This window comes from Solenopsis invicta, chromosome 14, assembly GCF_016802725.1.
Source record: "Solenopsis invicta isolate M01_SB chromosome 14, UNIL_Sinv_3.0, whole genome shotgun sequence".
NCBI lineage: Eukaryota > Metazoa > Arthropoda > Insecta > Hymenoptera > Formicidae > Solenopsis > Solenopsis invicta.
Window position 1 is genome coordinate 16,642,273 of NC_052677.1, and position 22,354 is coordinate 16,664,626.

General features: G+C 33.3%; 3 protein-coding genes across 9 annotated transcripts in view; 1 reads left to right on the forward strand and 2 right to left on the reverse strand.

The window, feature by feature from the left end:
* Nucleotides 1–4: 4 nt before the first annotated feature.
* LOC105207625 lies at nt 5–5,222 on the forward strand. Its single transcript, XM_011177185.3, has 4 exons — nt 5–478; nt 1,514–2,563; nt 2,941–3,045; nt 3,131–5,222. The coding sequence occupies exons 2-4, from the start codon at nt 1,518–1,520 to the stop codon at nt 4,914–4,916; spliced, it is 2,937 nt and encodes a 978-aa protein (XP_011175487.2). The 5' UTR covers nt 5–478; nt 1,514–1,517; the 3' UTR covers nt 4,917–5,222.
* LOC105207626 (hemocyte protein-glutamine gamma-glutamyltransferase) lies at nt 5,205–15,655 on the reverse strand. The gene is made up of 8 exons (XM_011177186.3): nt 15,073–15,655; nt 10,837–11,311; nt 10,352–10,578; nt 9,266–9,867; nt 7,966–8,063; nt 7,412–7,702; nt 6,698–6,858; nt 5,205–6,287 (listed from the first exon to the last, which is right to left on the reverse strand). The coding sequence occupies exons 2-8, from the start codon at nt 11,309–11,311 to the stop codon at nt 6,003–6,005; spliced, it is 2,139 nt and encodes a 712-aa protein (XP_011175488.1). The 5' UTR covers nt 15,073–15,655; the 3' UTR covers nt 5,205–6,002.
* A 561-nt stretch (nt 15,656–16,216) lies between these two features.
* Nucleotides 16,217–22,354, reverse strand: part of LOC105207629 — a 79,444-nt gene continuing 73,306 nt past the window's right edge. For 6 of the 7 annotated variants that reach the window (XM_039457268.1, XM_011177188.3, XM_011177187.3 and 3 more), the window contains one exon: nt 16,217–22,097. In XM_039457268.1, coding sequence (XP_039313202.1) covers nt 21,987–22,097 — 111 coding nt within the window. In that variant the 3' untranslated portion in view covers nt 16,217–21,986. Of the gene's footprint in view, nt 22,206–22,354 lie in introns of all 7 variants that reach the window. The other variant, XM_039457269.1, reaches the window with a different exon arrangement.

A 22,354-nucleotide genomic window follows, 5' to 3' on the forward strand; every position in this document is an offset into this window, starting at 1 on the left:
TATACAAATATTTTTTCATATTATATTTATACTATATTTTATATATTCTATCAAGATAATAGTTTCTTTACAATATTATAAATAGAAACGATAATTTCTTTGATGCATCTAATAAGCATTAATGAATGTTTTGATGTAAGATGATTCTAGTCTGTTTTCGTCTTGCTCTTTGCCAATTGGTCGATCTCAAAGGACGACATATAACCGGCGTATCAAGTTCAGGAAGGTTAATAACAAAACAAATGACTGTCTACTTCTAGCTGACGTCTCCCGCCATTTCCGCGAGTCCGCTTATGTCAAATTACGGGATCGTATCATAGTGCGCAATCATGAGCTAACTTTCTAAAGTGTGCCCGTGCAAATTTGATCATTTTTCGTACATGTCTCTTCGTGCTATGGCAGATCCTTTCATGCAAGTGTTTATACGCGTGCGATTGTGAACTTCTATAACTTTCAGTGAACTTCTAAACACAAAAGGGTTAGAAAATAAAGCGCTAACGCCTTGTTATTACTTTTATTCAATAACGGTCATTACTTTTTGTTTCTGTCTGTAACAGCAAGAATTCAGCCATTACTTTCATCATTATTTTAGTTCTCTATTATTTTTATTCCTATTCAATAGATTCCCGCACCTTTTTGCAATTATGCATATAGCAATTGGTATACCAGATCAGAAATTACATGCATTAAATTACAAGTTTTATTTTCATATTTTATAATCAGGGTTCTGTAAGTTAAGATTATATATTTTTTAATCAAGTTAAAGTTAAGGGCGAATAGAATTCAGTTACGTTAAATATTACATGGACAAAAACTAATTAAAAGTTAAAAATTAAATCATTTAAAATTAACTAAGTTAAGTTAAAAGTTATTAAGATTTTAACTTTATTATTTAACTTTTAATTAATTACTACCCAATTCTGTTTATAATATATTTTAAATATTGAAAAATATTTTGTATGTTATATTTTAAACTGCAGTAACTCTTGAAATTAAATGTAGAATAAAGAGATTGTCAGAATCTGATTTATTCTCTTTAGCTCTTGCTTTTATTACTCTTTCTGTATGTGTTTACATTGAAAGTTTGTAGATACTTATTGCTTCTTGCAATTTTTTGTTTTTTTTTCAAATTCTAACAATTATAACTTTAGATATATTTTATAAATAAATATTGCACTGCACTATTACCCTTACAAAAAATACATCCAACTAGTATTCGAAATGACACTCCATTGAGTGTTAACTCTCATTTGAGTGTCATTTCGTACACAAGTTGAGTATATTTTTTGTAAGGGTAATAGTCAATGGAGTGCAATATTTATTTATAAAATATATCTAAAATTATGATTCTTAGAATTTGAAAAAAAAAACAAAAAAATTGCAAGAAGCAATAAGCATCTACAAACTTTCAATTTAAACACATATAGAAAGAGTAATAAAAATAAGAGCTAAAGAGAATAAATCAGATTCTGACAATCTCTTTATTCTACATTTAATTTCTTTTTCAAAACAGAAAGATGCCGAAACTCGCAATAGCCATGAGTGAAACACACCAACAACCACGCTTTGCCAGCCACACTCAGTCCTCTCTAATGAAGGCACGCACGCCAATGAAATTGAAAAAGAAGCTGTCATTAAGAAAGGATGTGAACGAATCGAAGAAATCGCAAGGAACCATTATTTTCAGATCGAATGGAATTCGCAAGAGACGAAATAGCATTATAAAGCAAAGGAAAAGTATGCAGATGCTAATAACGATCCTGAAGCAACAACGAGACCGTCGCACGACTGGTTTTCTTAATGGCAGTAGTGAGCTAGTAGAAACGACTTGTCTGTTGGAGAATTCATGCATTTCTCTTCCTAGCGATTTGATCAATGACATCTCTTGTGATCTCAAAAAATGTACTGGTAGTCCAGCTAAATTGGCGTCGACTATTCGCAGTAAACTGACCAAAGTCGTCGATGAGCACGTTAATTTGCAAATTTCTTTTCAAGATGAAATAAACTGTGAAGAAAGAGATAATTCGGAAGATTCTCTTCCGAGTTACAACTCTTCCGAAGATCAGACGATCACAAATGTCGCGTGTAAGCTTCAGTTGCATTTGAGCGACGAAGAAGAGCCTATGAACTGGCGTCATGAAGACGAAGTCCACCAACGCCCGACAGAATCTGAAAACTTCAACGATATTCCAAACAAAGTTGGCTCCGAGGTACAAGTACATTTGCAAAATGCAAATGTCACGACGAATCGCAAGCGCTTTCGAAAATATTGGCTGAAAAACAAAAAAGTTTCTAATCAAAGCCAACACGTTGATAACCCGCAGAATAATTTGTCGACGAAAGAAAGGCCAATTATAAATGTTTCTACAACTACCAGAAAGAAAGATACTCTTGAAAAGAATCCTGCTTCTAATCAACGAGCTTGGAAACCACCTGGCGTTTCAAAAACTTGGGTTGCAGAAAGCACAACATCTTTACAATCAATGTCGCAAAAATCATCTCAGTCAGTCAGAAAGTTCACCACCTCGACGAAGAGTAAACATGCGTCGATTGAATACATCAAGTAATATATCTTTCTTTTCACTATGTTTTATTTTACAAGACCACAAAGTTATTTTTTACGTATATTGCAATGTTAGCGATTTTTCTTAAAGACATTCTGTATATAAATTTTTGGATACAATACTTTAATTCTAAATTTTTATATTTTTATTTTTTCTGTACATAATTATACATTTTTTTAAAATATCTTAATCAAATAAGTCAAAATAATACTAATTAGATTAAGAAATTAACAGATATATGCAACACAAAACTGAGTAGGAATTGAATATAACTTTGGAAATATAATATTTATTAAATACATTTTGTATTTTATAGAAATTACATTCTATAAAATAAAAATGCATTTTGTATTAATAATTTAATAATGTTTAATAGCAAATCTACAAGTGCATCAGTATCGGCAAACCAGACCAAGATATTAATGAAAGAAAACAGAGATCCTCGCGCAAATCGCATGACGAAAATCTGCGACCATCTTACGTAAGAAAAGGAACAATTTACCTTCCACATATGTAATATCAAATATTAAAATAATGACGTTTAACACGTTACAATTTTATTACAGGGAGACGAAACAGCGGCAGATATTGCAAGGTGAAGGGGCGTTGCCAAAGACGAAACGATCAAAGACAAAAATCTCAAAAGTTCAACGTGACAACGCAAATCTCCAGAGTCCATCGAAATCGCGACATTCTCAAACGCCACCGTTCATGTTGATGGAATCCTCGAACATCGAACCGCAATGTGCTGAATCTATTCCGATGTATAAAAGAAGGACAAGAACTTTGGAAGTGATGCATACATTAAAAGAGATTATTGACAATGTAAAAGGAAACGAGGATACGGAGAAAAGTGCCGTGAAGAATGACGATTACGATCATGAAACAAACAGCGAGATTCCAACGTCGCCAAATTGCGACACTTTACAGAGTAACGATATTTATACGAAAGATGTAAACTTGAATAAAGTAGATCAATTGTCTCGAAAATCAATAGGCACACAAACGGAATTAGATATCCCTTCGCGTTGTAAAATCGACGCTGAAAAGGTTCAAGACGGAACTTTTGAAGACAAGACTTTTAAAGTTCTGACGAAACTCTTAAAGCTGACTCAAAGTGTAGCAACACAAACATCTTCAAGTTATAATAAAAATATAGTTGATATTGGGTGTAATACTTCTAATAATGATGTAGAAGTTTCCTATGATCTTATAAGTTTCACAAACTTGGAAACAAAAGTTAATCCAACCACGATTGAAGATAAATTGATATCTGTTCCTACATCTGTTAAACATGTTGGAATTAATGATGGAAGTAAAAACACTAATGAAAATGCAGATCTTTTGCTCGCCAAATGCGAAAAGACATTAAATATACAAATGAGTTTAAAATTAGAAAATTGTGATAATATGGAAATTACAGCAGAATCAACAAATGCTGCTAGTGAAGAAACAGAAAAGATTATGCATGAAAAGATTTGCCAAAATTTTTTACAATCGCCGAAAAATTTTAATGATAAAACAAGCACCGATATCAATAAACAAGAATCCACAAAGTGCTTCAGTAATCATGGTGCAAGTAGTACTTCAGTAAATAATTTAGAAAGATTATCGATCTGCGACTATGATGCGACTTGTTCTTCCAAGAAAGTCGCGAAATGTTTCGAAAACGATGAAGATTCATCGAAACTGAAAATGGAGTATATACCAAGTGTGATTGCGGCTTTTGAACTCGCAGCGGAGCGTGGGCGTAATCTTCGCGAAGCAGTCATCATATATTACAAAAACTTAATGTCGAAGGTATCTGAAAAGCGAAATGAGGAGACGGTTGATGATTGCGAAACGTCAAAGCATTACGATTTTGAGAAATGTGCTTCTTTCAAAAGTCGCGAAAATGAAGATTACAAGATAGAATTAAACACGAAAGATTACTCCGGAATGTCCTCATACTCCTCCGATAGCTCCGATCTAATATCCGATTCTGAATATCAGAAACTTTTAAAAGAACTTGATACATACCTAAAAGAGGAAAGTGATATTTTTTCAGGAGAAGAGGAAGCAGTAACAAACTTGAACGTAAACAAACGCTCTGAGCTTGAGGATATGAAATCGTTGGTGTGTCGCGCGGAAGATGAATATGCGCTCGAGTTACTAGAAAAAACATCAGAAGATAGTGACGAAAGTTTTGAAATGGAAAACCTAAAAAATGGTAAAATTTTGGCACTTCCCTCGTCGAATAAAGAAACTTCCCTTATATCGCGCGCGAATCTACTTCCTCTTATTTGTTGCGTCATCTGTACTGTAATATTTTGGTGTTTGCAATTTTCATTTCGATGTGACTCAACAAAGTAATTTTTTTTAAGTAATTTTATGTATTCGGACTTTGCACAGTATAATTTTGATTTCATTGATAATCGTTTAAGTTATATTTCCTTTGGTTTCAATAAATATATTCCGTGTACATGTTACATTTTATTATATTTTTTATTATTATATATATGTATACATAAACATTTATTATACGTTTTACGTTTTACAAAAATATAAACTTACGAAAACTTTGAAAAAGTGCATTGTAAAAAAATTTCTTTCGTAGGATAGAGAAATTCTGTAACGTTTGCATAACAATAAAACATTTTAATACTGGGAGAAAAGAAAGATTGTCTTATTTATTTCGATGATATATCTTATATGTTAGAAATACTCATTTGATTTCATCGTTACATACCACTTTTATCAAAGTACTTTATTGTTATATCATGCTATATATCATTTAAATATTACAAATAATATTTCAAAATGATTTTTTGTGCAGTTTTCTTAATAGTTCTTGAATTAATAATTTAATGATAGAAAAAAGAAATAATTATTTGTGACAATAATATTATCTTGATCAAAATAATATTTCAATGGAAGAAAAAAATTATTGTTAGAAGTAATTATTTCTTTGAATTAATAAATTATAATTCAAGAAGATGTATTTACTTCAGACAAGAAACTTTTTGCTGTATAGATATTAATATTTTTTATCAAGTAGGACATGAACCAATAAAGATAAGAGTATTGTCATGTTTATCAGCAAGAAAACACGATACCTACGTAAAGCTCAACAATAATTATTTATCGGCACTAGATGTTTAATAGCTTTATATGCTGATTTTAATACTAACAAATTAAAATTTTTTAAAGATCAAAATCAGATTCAGCAGCTCAAAAATTAGAAAAAAAAAACAGTTTTTATTTGCCACTCTAAAATCAATCCATTTTACTTTTGGCAAAAATTATTGCTCATTCACGTATAATATTCAGATGAAGGTAAAATATTTTATTATCTGCATTATCACGTTGACCAGACGATTCAGCCAAATGCGCCAGACATTCTTAGCATAGCGAGAATTGAATTAAGATCGAAATGAACTGGAATCATTGCGTTGCCATTCATTCGGCCTCAAGGACGTCGACAGTTGCGCAACCGGTGATGTCGACCAATTCTTTCGAAGTGAAAGTGGCGATTATCTTTTGCTCTCCGGGCTTTTGCGGCACGAGCTGGTGTTCCACATAAACGTCTTCCTCGGGCCCGACGTCCTTGAAGGCCAAGGTCTTGTTCCTAGAGAGACCAGGTCCGGCATAGTTGAACTGGCAATTTGTCAAGGTCCTGTTCAAAGGATTCTTGAAGCTTAACGTGATGGTCGATGGTTGTCCAACTACTGCTTCACCTTCGATCTAATGTAACATCAGAAATAGTTCAGAGATAGTTTTCTTAGTAAGAGAAAATTCTTTAGATAGTTGTATATAAAAAGTGTATAAATAACGTGTACATGGAATCATAAATAAAGATTAAGTGGCAATTATTTTTATATAAATATTACTAAGTCTAATTAATGTTTCTATATTCTATTATATTAAGAAGTATTCACAGATTAAACTATAAAATTCGTATACAAAAGAAAACGTTAGAAATTGTAGAAATTAAGAGTGAAAAACTGAGTTAATAAATGTCAAGAAATTAAGAAAGCATACATTAAAAAAAAATTTATATATAAGAAAGATAAATTTGATAAATATTAAAAAAATCTATCTGGTAAAAACACATTTAATATATTTGAAGAGTTAATTAATTAATCTTATTGTACCTTAACGTCAATGTTTGGCTTTAAAACCTGAAAATCATCCTCATCCGCCCAAGTCTGCCGGGTTTCCTTAACTGTAGCGATGCAATATAGCTTCATGATGCAATACTCCACCAGTTTGTCCAGATAATCATTTACCGTCACGGAGAGCCTTAATTGTTCCGCTGTAGTGAATTAAAATCAGAATTTAATCCAAATGTAAATTACTTATCACAAATGGCGCAGTTTATTCAAGCCAATTAGCATAAAGAAGTTAAATGACGACGCAGTAAAAAAAAACTGCACAGTGATTCTTTTTTTATTTGTTGATTACTCAATAAATTATCATTGTCTAGGAATTCCAGAGACGAAATCAAGCTAATCAATCGCCTCTCTCGCTGATGATAGAACATTAGCATTTATGCTGCGAAAATAAAACGCGTTAGAGACGTTGCAAATTTAAAGTTTTACGTGTCAATCTTCTCAACTTCGTCTATTTCTAATATTAAATACATTTATAGACGTTGTTTCCTCATAAATGAAAATTCCATTATATTTTAATTCAGAAATCATTCGGCCTTGCTTAAACTCATCGTAATCATTTAGCTTCGCTTACTTACGATCCAACAATTATCAACGCCTCGACGAACTACTGTTTTTGCTCGTTTATTTCTAACATTAATGCAGCATTCATCGACTTTAGCCGCAAGCGTTTTGAAAGAAAAAAAAAATTTTTACTGGCGTTTGGTTGAAGCACAAAGTCGCCGGACGCTCTCTTCACTAAGTTTGCCTTAACTCCGGTATAGTAAACGCTGCCGGCTGACAGGATGGCCTGAATAGTGCGCGTTTCATCGGAGTTGTTCTTGATGTTCACGGTCACGGCAAACGGCTCGCCGATGTTGACGCGTACGAGCTCGAGAAGATCGAACTCGACGTCCTCTTTACCTGGTGACGGCAGCGAGTAGAATCTCTTCGCCATCTCGGTACTACGCACCGCCCTGTACAGAGTCAGCCTCTCGACCTCGCTGCCTAAAAGTCGGTCAGAGTTAAATCGCAATGGTCGTCCAAGAGAAAATGAAAAATGTGAAGTAAACTCGGTAATTAACGCGACATGGATTATTAATTATACGGAGCAAAAAAATTACTAAATGTATTAAAATTTCACATTTATTAAAATTTTATAATTTTTCTTTCAGTATAGTATTGTAGAGACACAAAAAAATTTGAAAATGTTCACACTGCTGTAAATTTATAACAGAATTGTCAGAAGGAATTTGCTTCATTTACTTTACCTTCTTTAGCTTTATAGAACGACGTTATGTCCTGCCGATCTCTATCTCCATTAGGATCGAAGATCCATGGCGCCTTCGTTAGAATCATACGGCCGATGCTACGAAGATAATTTTCATTCACTCAGCATGTGCGAAATGTACACCATTGCGATGAAATCTTTTTATTATTCAGTAAGTATTGCTTTGCAAGAAGAAGACGAGAAATACGGAATGACTCAATAATTAATATAACATGGATCGTTAATTAATATTGCAAATATTAGAGGAGGAATTAGAGAATATAAGTAAAGTTTTTACGATTCTGTTTTTTTTATTTTTTTTTTCATTGGAAACTCCAACAATGAGATAAACGTGAGAAATAACGTACGGAACAATAGATAATCTGTTACAAAGATGTTTATCGTTGCAACTTAAACAAGTGGACAATCAAGTTCTGTCATATTTATACTCGCGCTTCGCATTATCCACATTTACCGGCGTGGAAACATGCCTCAGCGTCGCGGAAATTATGCAAATTGCAAGTTAGTTTGTATTAACATAGTTAATTCGTGCTTTATGACGCGTCGAAGGACGATTGCAATTGCGAATCGAAGGATCGGCAAATAGCGCAAGGCTTGCATTTCCGTTTTCCGTCACCGATAATACACCCGTCATACGATAATACGATCGTCCGCCTTGTTTTTATGTATTTCACACTTCATAGCAGTCATAGCTATTTTCGTCCGCGACGAATTTACTGTGAACGATCAACGAGTGCATTACTAATGAGTGAAATCATCACAAAAGAATATCGGATGAAACATAGAAAGGTATCCTTTGGGACAGGCTCGATGGATATTCATTATTTAACGATTGCTCCCGAATGTTGATTAAACAATCGCTTCGGTAATACTCAGAAATGAAAAAAAAGCTTAATTGGGTAAAGATTAATAAATTGAATTTTGCAATTTAAATTCGCATAAAATATACTTATTATAATCTTTTACCAAATTTTAATAAATAATTTGGCTTCCAGTGAAATACATTTTTGCAACGCATCAATTTAATAGTCGAGGTGACGAAGTGAGTCTATGAACCGTTTTTTTATAAAAGTTTACGAAGTTTATACTTTATTTCTGTGATTAAAGTAAAGATTTTCTTCTCACTTGATTTATTTCAATATCTTCATAGAGTTTAGAAAAAAAATTAGAAAAGGTTTTAGTGGATCTTATTCGATTTCCTTACAATTATCACGAAGCTTTTCCTCAGAGACTATGAAACGTTATTTTCAGCGAAAGTTGAAGATCAATGCATTACTCACTGGTACTTGTTGCAATCGATCTTGGAATATCCCAGGTCGCTCTCCGGATCCTCCTTCCATCTCATCAGATCCGCGTTCACGGACGCCACCATAAAAGTCACATCGTAGTTGTAACCGACGGCACCCTCCTTGATGGCCTCCACCGACGCCGGTCCACACTGATAAAAGTTCTCTGACTGCTCTTGAGGGGTGGCATCGATGGCCTGCCAACCACCGTAACCCTTGGGGAGATCCGGTCTCGCCATCCACACGTCGTTCCATACGTGGTAGTTCCAGATCGAGTCCTCGCCCATCGGGTTGTTCGGGTCGTACTCGAGTTCCTCGTTATTCAGATCGTAGTAACGATCCACCGATAGCGAGGCATTGGCGTCGTGGGCTGATACCAGGTTGGACACCACTCTCGACGGGATTCCCAGGGCACGACAGACCGTGGTGACGACACCGGCGAACACCCAACATTGACCGTATTTCACCTGATCGCCAGTCTCCCAGAACTGTTCGAGGATCGGCACGCTTCCGGTCCAGGTGGACGGTGCGGTACCATCGCTGTATTCGCCGTCCCAGCGACCGGTTATCACACCCTTATCGTCATTAGAGTTCACCTAAAAGTAATGGTAAAGATAAGTTGTATTTGATTTTGATTTGAAGATGACTTGTGCACGATAAAGCCGTAATCATTTCGAATTTTAGAATAAATTCTATACTATATTTTTTTTTCTACGGAAGGAATTTCCTCTTTTGTTAGAATTTACCCTCTCTTACCCTAATAGTAAAATTAAATCGTTTAATAAAATTTGATTAATCTTTTTATCAAAATGATAATAAAATTCTTCAAAGGCCATGCTATCTTACACCTGCTACGATTTTGAGAGGATAAATTCTAAGAAAAAATTTTCTCCATATAACTATTTTCAGTTAGAATGAGAATAAATAATTTTGAGATACATTCTACTTTAATTATAATTATAAAACTGAATTATTTTAATTTATAGTTTCAAATTACTTGTAACTTTAAGCAGTTCAAAAAATAATTAGAATAAATCAATTCTAAAATAAGTTTAGGAATAAAGAATAAGAATATCTTACAATTCTCGAGATTGCTCTACTCATCTTGACCGGGTCGCCCCTGGAAATTGCTTTGATACCGGATCTCTCGAGTAACAATTGACAAGCTGGTAGCACACACGCGTCAAATTGTCCGAAGACCCATTCTCTACCGCGGGAACTACCCCATGGACCAACCCATATTTTCCCGACATCGTTGAGAATATACTCGTCGAGCAATTGATCATCCTCCATGTACACCAAATCCTCTGCGTTTAATATTAATATTTTTTAAACATTAAACAATGGGAATAATCGTTACATCTTAATTATAATAAAAGCATATGGTAATAAAAATATATTACAAAGAAAGCATTTGCGAATATTCGTAAAAGTCCACGAAATAAAATATTTACGAAAATAATTCGCTAAATGTTCTCTAACGTCAAATAATTCATCGGTTAATTATTAAACAATCAAGAGAATTTTGCTAAAATATCAGATTCAGTCACACGTTCAACGCGTACCTTTCATCCACGGGTTGAACAGCAGGTAGATATCTTTATCGTAGCTGTAAGCATTTGGTGCTTTCTTTCTGCCGAGGGTATTGGTCTCCACGTTTAATTGCCACACTCCAACAGGACTGTCAATCGGGCTTCTGACCTCGACAGAAAGATCCACCCCATTAGCGCCGATCATGCGAACACCCCAAGCCTCCAGATCGGTCACATAAGTCTCCCTATTAGTGACCGTGTTCACTCCCCGGGTGCCTCGCAGAACGTTGGGATTCGGGCCGAAGCTGAAGAGCAGCCGAACGATGTCGGTTTCATCCACGTACTCGCGGTTGAATCTCAGGGCCATGTGGAAAGCCTGTCCTCGTCGGAGGACAGGAATCGCCGAGTCCTGGTGGACTATCTCAAAGTTGAAGGTGCGATGGGCCTCGGCATTCTCTTTCTCGTACAAATACACCGCTTCAACTACCAGCGGTTCCTCGAATGACATCTGGAGAGGTTGGCGAGATGTAAATGATAAAATATTATTGCAAAATATGAAAAAAATTATGTTAAATTAATTTGTAAAATTTATTTTCTTAAGTAGAATATTACAAGCGACTCATGGCTCTATATTCTTACAATATTTAGAGAAGTAATCTTTCCTTTGAAAACTAATCCCTAAATTTTTTTAAATCATTGGTAATGCTATAATTATTTTAAAATTCAGGGTTGGTTACTAAAAATTTAAAAGTTTAAAATATAATAAAGTTATGAAGTTAATATAACTTTTAACTTAACTTAGTTAATTTTAAATGACTTAATTTTTAACTTCAACTAGTTACTTTTAAAACATATAAACTTAACTTATCAATTTTTTTTATAAAAAATTTATTTAATATAAAGGAAAAAAATGGTAAAAGGAAAAATATGTTTCTACATAAAAAACAACATTTTTTTGTCATTTTATATAAATTTAATTTGCAAATAAAATATATTAATTTGATTATTCATGTTAAAATTGTTTTGAGTAATTTAATTTTAAAAAAATTATATGACAGAGAGAGAGTCTAATTTAACTTTTCATAGTTCAATTAAAGATTTTTTGAAGACAATTATTTTTATTTTAACTTATCCAGTAGTCGATAAACATCGACTACTGGAAAAACAGACCACTCCCCTCCTTTAAAAAAAGCTGTTTATGTGAACTTGTCTCGTCAAGTCACATAGGTATTAGTATTGTATTGTAATTACAGTTCTTTATTGTTAATATTAATGAAAATATCGTAAATTGAATTAATTTTTTCACGTAGAAATAGCGCGATCGTGTATTACCGTCTACGTAAAATAATTACTGTAGAAAATATAAAAGGCATAATGATTATTTCATGATATGTAAATGTAGAGCGATAGTAAAGGATAAAATACAAGCAAGATTCAAGTGCATAGCTCTTGTATTCTTTATTTAGTTTGATATCTTGTATATTCCATTTGTTTAGGATATACGGCCTTTTCAGCGAACGGGATTTATGCCGTAATACAGACACTGCGTGATTGGAAAGCAGCACTTACTCTATGTTGAGCACTATGTTGAGAACACAATGCGCACTCTGTTGATGTCTGTGCATATTAATTTCTTTAATATTGCATTATTATTACTTTGAATACATATTTACTGTTCTTATTCCCTAATAAACTTTATAAACACATTTTGTAAGTCATTATGTTATTTTATATCATATCTGAAAATATTATTTGTAAATTTCGATGCGCCGTGTATCTTACACATGAGTAGTCGTAAATCCCGCCACTTTTTTTATATGACAAAAATGCAAGGGTTTTTTAAAGTTTTTTTTTCAAGTATAAGAAAAGAAATATTTCAAGATAATATTTTTAAAATTTTTTTATAATAGTAAACAATATTTCATACTTAAAATTTTTTTATAATAGTAAACAGTATGAAGTTTTTATTAGCCTAATTTATTTTCCTTAAACATAGTAAATAATACTTAATAAATTAAATTTTCGATAGCTGCGGCGTATACATATACCGACTTTACTATTGTTAGTCGTGTTTCGTAACGACAAGGTGCAACTCCAACATATATGTGCCACCAGTGAGCTGGACTAGCGAAATTGCAATTTGTTAAGGTAAGTGGATCATACTTTTTGCTAATTTTTGGCCTTTATTTTAATATGAAATATATGTAAAAATTATTTTTATAATAGATATAAAAATTTAGAACAAAGTCATATTCAAGATTAGAGAACGCTTTGCAGAGGAAATTATGTCTTCTTTACACAAGCAATCGCCAGATTTATTTTACGGCGAGCTTCCTGACAATAACGACAGCGAGGAGATCGAAAATGAACAAGATGACGAGGAAGATAGCGACGAAAATTTAATAATATTTATCATATGCCAGTTCTTTTGTGTATGGATTTAAAATATCAAAATCGATAAAAAAAGAAAACGTTTTACTACAAAAAAGAAAAAAATTATTAAATTCTAAATAATTATTTTAAATAAATTTACTGTTAATTTCGATGGTACATTAGCAGTTGTTTCTCATCTCTGTTTTAAATTACAGTGGTATATATTTTCCTATGGCAACTGAGACCGAACCAAAGAAGCATGAAGGACGTCAATTTTGAGAGGCTGGTTTTAATTAAAGTCAATGAAAGATTCGATTGAAGAGCTTCATATGTGTATAATATAGTTAGAGTTAAATGTACAAAAATACTTAATGTACATTCAAATGAATAAAAAACTATTGTATTTGAAATTTTTATTTAAAATACAATTTCTTATTTTGTGTTATAAATACGTTTCCAGAATCTATTTTATATTATTCATTTTAAGTAAGTCGTATCAGTTAAAATTTGATAAAGTATCCAAATCCGCATATAAAAGATATTAAATTTTTTGTATGTATGCGCTGAAGAAGATAAAAGTCTGAGAGTGATAAATCCTGTTAAAAAGTAACAGATCAAAGTCGTGTCAGAGGTATCGGTTTCAAACGGAAGTGAAGTGTGATTCGGCGCATCCTGCAATCTCATTTCCTTCAAGTATTGCTATAACGAGACTGCGGCTGATACGTGTTCTCATTGCCGGATCGTATGAGTGATCAGGATCCGTTATTGATTCACCCGGGGGCATTGCGTAAAAGTTCGGGAAAAATTCCGAGTGCGTAATCCGCGTAATCGTGCCCCGTAAAGGGACGATTGACGAGCGACCTCGATCGCTGATTCACCCGATCCGATCTCCGCACAGGTGATGTGCGGGATTTTACCTGTGTCGCAATATGATGCCGCGGCTCACGTATTCCCGACATTCCGAGGAATGTGAGAAAACCACTCGTTTATTATTATTATATTGGTTATAGAAATGAAACCGGTATTTCGAGACGATTCCCCTCATTGGAATAAGCCGTGTTACGCAAGTCACACGTTTCTTCGTCTTGTTTTGTAAGCACGTTGTATCTTTATGATACTGCAATCGAATAAGAAGTCTCATTTTTATGAGTAAGTGTCAGATAATTCACAGCAATGTCACTAATATTACTAAAATTAAAAGAGAACTCGATTGATGAGCAGGAAGACTTGAAAGTGCTTATTATAAACTGCAAAAGTGATATTCAAAAAATGGAAATTAAGAAAACTAAATATCTGATTGACCTTTCAATAAGAAATAAAGAAATAAATTTGAATCTTATAAATAAATTATATTAAATTTAGCGCAAAAGTATTTGCGCTAATAAATAATAAACTAAATTTAAGTCAAATTTGATGTTCTTCAGTTAAATTGTTTAACTTTATTGTTTTAATTAAATTAACGAAATATTAAGAATAAGAGTAATATGAATGTTTTAAAAATTATTCAAATTCGATAAATTCGACATTACGAACATTTAATAATGTACGTATTAATAAAATGTATAAATTATATAAATATATACACACGACCTTTTTTACGTTAATTAATAAAATAAAGTAGATAGAGCAACATTAATAAAATAAAGTAGAGTGCAAGTCTTAAGAATTGACTTAAAAAATTTAAATCAATATATTAAATAACTCCATTTAACAACACTTATACAAATTAAATTCGACATAGAAAATTAAGATTTAGTCCAGTAAATGCCATTTTTTAATATCGTTGCAATAATTTATTATATGTGATTAATTTAATCATAAAAAAAACCATTCTACTGTTTCTCTTGTATTCCACTTTGTCAACTCTACGACAAAAGAAATGAAATTTAAAATTACCTTGAGCGGCTTTGTTAAAAATTAACGCCGGATGAAACCACGAAACAAAACAACCACGACAATCGATTTGCCAGTTACACCGCAAACGCACTGACGTTTTCAACCGCGTTCTACGTCTTATATGAGATACAGCTTCCTACCAAGTGACCGCAAAATCCCCACTACAGGAATAATCGCGTGTAGCATTTAGATCTTTGAGCAAACTTGATATGAAGTCGAATTGCACGCATTATGCGTTACTCGTGAAAAAAAAACAATAAATCGATTAATTTAATTATTAAAATATTTATCTACTGTTTAAAACAAAAACGATTTGTCAAGTATAACTTTTAGCAAGAGAGAACAAGCTTCGACAACTTCCACAAATTACAAAAAGCATATTTCTCTCTGTTACAAGACAAGAATAGAATTAACTTTGTCATTTATACGACAATACGCAATTAAATGTCATTTGTACATAATTAAAGAAGCTTATACGCAATTACATGTCATACATACGACAGTGGTTATATTTTACATGTCGTATAAACGACAGTTTATACGACGTGTAATGCAAAAGCTTCTTTAATTACGTTAAATCAATTACAGATAAAAAAGATATATTTTAATTATAATTTATAAATCAATAAGAGATTTTAGAATATCTAAAAATTTCCTATAAATTTTTAAAAATAATTTTTAAATTGTATAATACAAACATCTTTTTAAACATATAAAAAATTTTTAGATTTTTGAGTTAAAAGTTATTATAAAAAATATATTTAAATAGATTACTTTAATAATTTAATTCTTCGACATTTTTATACTCTTATTATTTAAAATTAAAAAAATATAGATATTACTTTATATTTTAATTGTAAGACATATATATAATGAAAATCGTCATTTAAAATATCAACAAATTCTTTGATCAGCGAGAAAACTTATTCAATGTTATTAGTTCGAAATAAAGTCCCTAATTAGACAAATGTATCTTATCGGCTTATACTGTAAATGTAATTAACTTGATAAACCGCAGGCTCTCGTGGGTGGTGGACGTTGCGGTTAGTTTGCAGATTAACCGCTGGCGATGGAAAATATCAGTGTAGAAGGAAACAGGGTGGAACCGGCGGGGGTGAAGTGAGCTGCTCGTACGCCGGCTGAATTGTTTTCACAAATTTATTTGCGTCCTGTGTATCGAGCTACACAAATTACGTAGTAAATTATTGGTCTGTAGTTGTTTTTGGATTCCCTCTCGCCACGCGACTTCTCGCGTGCGCGCAATAATTGCGAGATCCGATAATTGCGGGCACGAATCTCTTCCCCTTTCTGCAATCGCACAATTTCATCGTTAACAAATATTCCCTCCAATTATCGTGCACTTTGCGTATCGCGTTCAAAGACCTCTCGCCCAGTAGATATCTTTTGCAATTAAATTTTGCAAAGAAATTAAAAAAATGTTTAAAAACTTTTTATTTTATTTCTATACTCTTTCTGTTTCAGAATAAAATGTATATCAACGTAAAAGATAAATACATTGGAAACTTATACACCAAAGTAAAAAATTGTTTTTAATATCCGTTTTAAATTTTATTAAAACAAATTTAATATTTATTTTAATATCAGTTTTATAAAAATGATAAAAAAGCAAGTATGCTTGAGAAAACTTGATAAGTTTATAGGAAATTATAAATTATAAATTTTGAGGATGCAAATTATATTATATTATATTACACGTATGGATCTTTACTTTAGCTGTCCTCATAGTATAGCTGCTTAGAATTGGAAAACTCTTATCTCAACTGTCCAGTCAAGTGTATGTCGAGACCTTTAATCATGCTCGGCGATACGCAAAGTGTACATACATACACGTCCGACATCAATCTTGCAGCACATACACACTCGTATATATCCTTAAATAAACGGACCGTGTGTATTGAGCACCCATCTAAAATGTCTAAAAACATTACGGTAAGGCAAGTAGCAGTCATATGTAAACAAGAACGAGGAATAGGTACTATCGACTACGTAATACAATTAACTAACGCAACATCCGTTTCGGATAATTTCCGGATCGGGGATTCATCGTCTTGTGTGCTTCGCATTTTTGTTGTCTCAATCATTTCTCTCACGCTTCACCGCGGTCTCTAGGGGTTGCGTCCTTTACGCGGGAAAAATGCCCTTCTTGCCGCCGATTCATACGGTGATCATTGATCTGCGATCACTCACAAAAAAACTGACGAAGTCCCGAATAAAAAAATATTTAATATGTATATTTAATATATAATAAATATTTTTAGTTACATAATATTATATATATGTATAATATTTGTATTTTATACATATAATATAAAGGATCTAAGAAATAAATTGAAGGAAATCTGGAAAATAATATGTCCATCTTTTCAAATTAAATCCGATTCACTATTTAACAGAATAAATTTCCTATAAGAAGGAATTTTTATTGATTTTTTTTTTTATTTAGGAAATCTATGTCTGCTAATATTAATACATTAATCTTGTCAATTAAAAATTATCGGGAAACAATTATTATTATTAATTATAACTATAATTAGAAATAATTATTAATATAAATAATTGATATAATTATTATATTAATTATTAATATATAATTATATAATAGATAATTGTTTCGTTGAAACTTCAATTTTCTATGAATGATCACTAATCGATGACCGATAACTTTGTAATGTCGCTTCGTTGTATGAAACGATTTTCTATATAATTCGGCATAACTTTCCTCTAGGTAACAAGTTTTTTAACATCGACTCCCTAATGTGACGGAAAAGCTGTACGAGCGCACGACATTCGACAGGAACAAGCGTGTATTCGTTAAGAATATTTCGCTCAATTTTTACCAAATTTGGCACAGGACTTGGCTGTCGCGTTTATTGGCTACGATCCACGCAAAATGTCTCGCAAATTATCTTTCCTAATTTCTCTCATAACCGATTAATATTGATTTCCTACATGAAATTGCTCAGATTTAATTTATGACCAAAAGAAATCGATAAAAAATACGATAAGAATAATAAAAATCTTATTTTCCTCTTATTTTGTTACATGTTTAAACGTTCAAACATTACGCTATTTGTCTATTAAACTTTTCAAAACATGATTAACAATCTTTAATTCAATATTCATTTTTTCTATTTCTATTTAGTAATGTTAAATTAAAAAAAAATGTTTTTAAATATATTTTTATATTATTGAATTATCTATGTTTAAAAGAAACCAATCTCATTTCAGCGATAATTAGCTAAATTATAAACAGCCAACAGAGATATAATTTTTAAAATTAAATTTCTAATGTAGAAGAAATAAAATTTAAATTTGTAGATTGCAAATATTGCTGCTGATTCGTTTTAATCCTTCTTCTTTTTGCACAGACAGTTCAATTCTTACCGAGACATTGGAAACGGCTAATCAATTCTATTTTATTATCCTTATCTCGGATGGCAAAACGAGTCTTAAAATTGATCTCTCCGCGTATGCTACGTGGATCGAAAGATCGTGTTTGTAAAATCCAAGGGTTCGTCACGTGTGACAATGTACAACAGATAGGGCTTGCAAAATCCCAGTTTGAAGGTTTTTTTCTGGCAAAACAATTTACAAGTCTGCTTCTCGTGCGTGTGCTCGCGTTCTCTGTGTCGGAAACGCTTCCGCCTTTTAATGAGTCGTTAAATAACGACACGTGGCCGGTCGATACGTTTTTATTTACGCCCAAACTATTTCGCGTACATTTCTCGCGTCGACTCGAAATTATTCGTCGCGCGCTAAATCGGGGCCATTTCTTGTTCGGACACGCGAATACTTCTCGTTCCGTCCCACGTTGTCATGATTTTTTTTTCGAGAGGAAATCAGAAGGGAATAAACAAGTTTTCAACTCGGTCGTGTTCGCTTGTGTTGTCGTGTGTTAACTCGCCTCGTTTCTTGCGCGAGTATAATAACGTTGTCAATCGATAATAGAAATGTAACAGTAATGGTTCAATAAAAAAAAAAAAAAAACTTAAAGTAATACCGTCTGTATATCCCATCAATATAATTAATTATTAAATAATGTGCCAACGTAGAAAACAACATTTAAGGGATTTTCCTCTTTTTCTCTCTCTTTACATTCTTATAAATATAGCTAATTAATATAACAGCACTTCTCTTAGATTCCAATATTGAACTCGAAGAACGATCGCGCTTATCAATTGCTTTCCCTCTTCTTAAAAAGAAAGAAAAACAAAAACTGACTGCGTCGCGTATATTACAAATCGCATTTCCTGTATATTTACTCTTTTTTTCCTTAAAGATAACGGTCCTCTCTTGTTTCGCGGAAACAAAGATTTATGCAATGAAGAGATAAGCGCGGTCGTACCTCCGCGAGCGCGCATTCACGATCCTATTATCACAGTCAACCTTCACCCTCTCATCTCCCATATTATAACCGCAAATATAATAACGCTTCTTTTTTTTCTTTGAACATTCCTCGTCCCATTCGGAAAGTGCAACGATTTCGGAAATTGTTCGAGTAAATGAAATATTTCGCGAGCACTTTCAGCGCGCGAGCCGTTTATCTCGAAAGTGTAGCGAGAGGTGAGCTCTGAAAAGTGCAAAAATTGAATTTATTTATACCTGCACCTCTACTCAGAATTTAATCAAATTGATACATGCCGAAGAACTTTAATAAACATAATTTTCTTATTAATATATTTTACAAAATAAAAATTCGCCTCGACTTAAAATAATTTTTAAAATATGATTTTCTCCAAAAAAGAAGATTTCGAATAAATAATTACAAAATTAATTTAAAAATATCTAATGATATAGTTTTCATTGTATGTTTTTCAGATCTAAGGCGTTATATACGAGTATTAACAATAAAATCACTAAAACAAATAAATAAAGTTAAAATTAATTCAGTCAAATATATTTTATCAATATCAATTAAAGTAACAACTATTAGTTAATAATACGTAAATGAATTAAGTAAAACGCACCAAATCAATATCGTTAGATGATTCTTAAAACTTCAAAATAGAATCACTTTCGACACAGACGACTCGCGTGATCGAATCCAGAAGACATACATCGTCGTTACTTCCAGAAACAATCGAGAGCATGTAGTAGGAACAGTCACGCGCAAGAGAATGCGAATTCTCTTTCTCTCACTCCCTATCTCTTTCTCTCGTATCTCCGGTTCCATCCGAGCTGCGCAATTTAACCCTTTCAGTACCGAACTAAATAAAGGGACGTTAGCACCTTCCACTGGTTAATTCAATGCAATTTTACAGCCGGCGTTCATCAGTGTGTGTTCGCTTAACATTAACTGTCATTAAGTAAATATTCCCTTACGCTCGTCGCGGGATACAAATATGCAAACGCTATTTATTTAGGCAAGAGTTCTTCGTCCTGTTTAACTCTCGTTTAAATTTGTCAAAAACCCTTTTTCTATCAGTAATGCATTATAGTTTAATTTATACGCTACGGTCTGTAAAGACATCGAGAATCACTTAAATGATGTCACATTAAAATTATCAACAAATAACTACGAAGGTCACATTTTTCTTCAATTAGAAAAGTTTTTAAGAAACCGAAAACTTTGCTAATTGAAGAATCTATTTTGCAATAACAGAGGAGAATCCACATGTACATTTTTTTTTTTTTTTAAATCCGGCCATCGTTCTTCAAACTTTAGAGAAGTCGTATCACCCTTTTCTTCAATTAATATTTAATTACATATTCGTAGTTTTGCTGCTTAACGTATAACGTCACGAATTGTCTCCACCAATAGCGAAATTTTGTTCAATGATAGCGGAAAAAATTAAACCCTACAGTCTCATCGAGATTCGTGAGACGACGAGAACGTGGCCGGGGGAGGGGGGCAAGGAATAAGTCGTGGCATACTTTTATTAAATTTTTATATCATTATTAAATGCAGGTTTAAGGCAGGTACTGAAAGAGCTAATGGCGGATAAGGAAAGCGAACTCCTCTATTATATCTCGGATAAGATACTTCATCGTCACGATGAAGTATCATCGCCCGGCGCATGTGTATTGCGCGCTACATCGAGATAAGATTACCCAATTGTGATGCTATATAATATAGTGTTGATCTTTTTAATATATTTCATATATTTATATATATAGCAGCGGTGATAGAGTAGTGCCCGACTAGCTCGAAATACATAATTAACGAACAAGTAATCGCGAAATATGCGTTGTTAATCTATATCTGTATGTATAGATATTTTATTGTATATAACTGTATACATATATACTATATGTATATATACATATACCGTATTTTTGTTCATTCTGTTTCTTTTGTCGGTACCCCGGGACTTAGGTACACGCGTGACTAGTTCAAAAAGAAGAAAAAAAAAGGAAAGAGCGGAAACCCCTTTGCCCGCCGCGCACTTGCATTCATACCATTGCTTTCCGTGTGCTTGTGTACTTGTGTGTATATATATATGTTTATAATGTCTGAGGTATTTTTACGCATATGTTTCTGTCAAAACGGAGCCTGTAATCTGCAAGCGCCTCGGTTTCAGTACGTGCGGGCGCTCGAAGAGTTCGCTCGAGAAAGATATTCGCGCTCGGGATACGCACCCGAGGGTTTTACGAGACGGCTGCCTCTCTATACTCCCGCGAAAGTCTAGGTACTAAAACGACAATAACTCCTATTCGGAAAGTCGATCGCGCGGATGACTACGCGTTGGAATCGACCCTCCCAGTCGCCGACGAGTAGCGCGCGGCGACGACGAAGACAATGATGACGACGACGACAACGACGACGACGACGACGGCGACGACGGCGACGATGATAACGTCGTCGTTCACGAGACAATGCTACGTGCGCCGGTGGCGCGACGGAGCTTCGTGCTGTTTTTTGGCTGAATTGAACCGAGTCCCATTGTCGAGGGCTAACTCGGCGCGTCTTCCGGTTCTACCACGCTGCCAGCCGGCCCGGTCTGGCTATCCCCCTGGCTCATCGTCACGAACTGTTGCGATAGCGTCTGCAGACTCTGCCGCACCTACGAACATGTTATCTCTTATTAAGTGAACATGACATAATCATGTTCACTCTTATAGACTGTTCGATTAGACGCCGTTGTCGACCACACCTAGTCCTCTTCGATTATCTATAATTTTCAAGTATTGCGATAAAATTACCTGACACCTGGCATGTAATCTCAAAACTCATAAATTTATCTATCTTAATGCAATTTTTTAAAAAAAGTGATGTAAGAAACGTAAACAAGAAATATACGAACTGTTTCTAGCTTACATT

What these genes read in the sequence shown, in the direction of transcription:
- LOC105207625 (XM_011177185.3), top strand. Translation starts at nt 1,518, where the DNA reads ATGCCGAAACTCGCAATAGCCATGAGTGAAACACACCAACAACCACGC. An exon ending in GCGTCGATTGAATACATCAA is followed by an intron (nt 2,564 to 2,940) that starts GTAATATATCTT and finishes AATGTTTAATAG; the next exon opens with CAAATCTACAAGTGCATCAG. An exon ending in AAAATCTGCGACCATCTTAC is followed by an intron (nt 3,046 to 3,130) that starts GTAAGAAAAGGA and finishes ATTTTATTACAG; the next exon opens with GGAGACGAAACAGCGGCAGA.
- LOC105207626 (XM_011177186.3), bottom strand. Translation starts at nt 11,311, where the DNA reads ATGTCATTCGAGGAACCGCTGGTAGTTGAAGCGGTGTATTTGTACGAG. An exon ending in GTAGAGCAATCTCGAGAATT is followed by an intron (nt 9,868 to 10,351) that starts GTAAGATATTCT and finishes CATTACTTTTAG; the next exon opens with GTGAACTCTAATGACGATAA. An exon ending in GTTCTATAAAGCTAAAGAAG is followed by an intron (nt 7,703 to 7,965) that starts GTAAAGTAAATG and finishes ACCGACTTTTAG; the next exon opens with GCAGCGAGGTCGAGAGGCTG.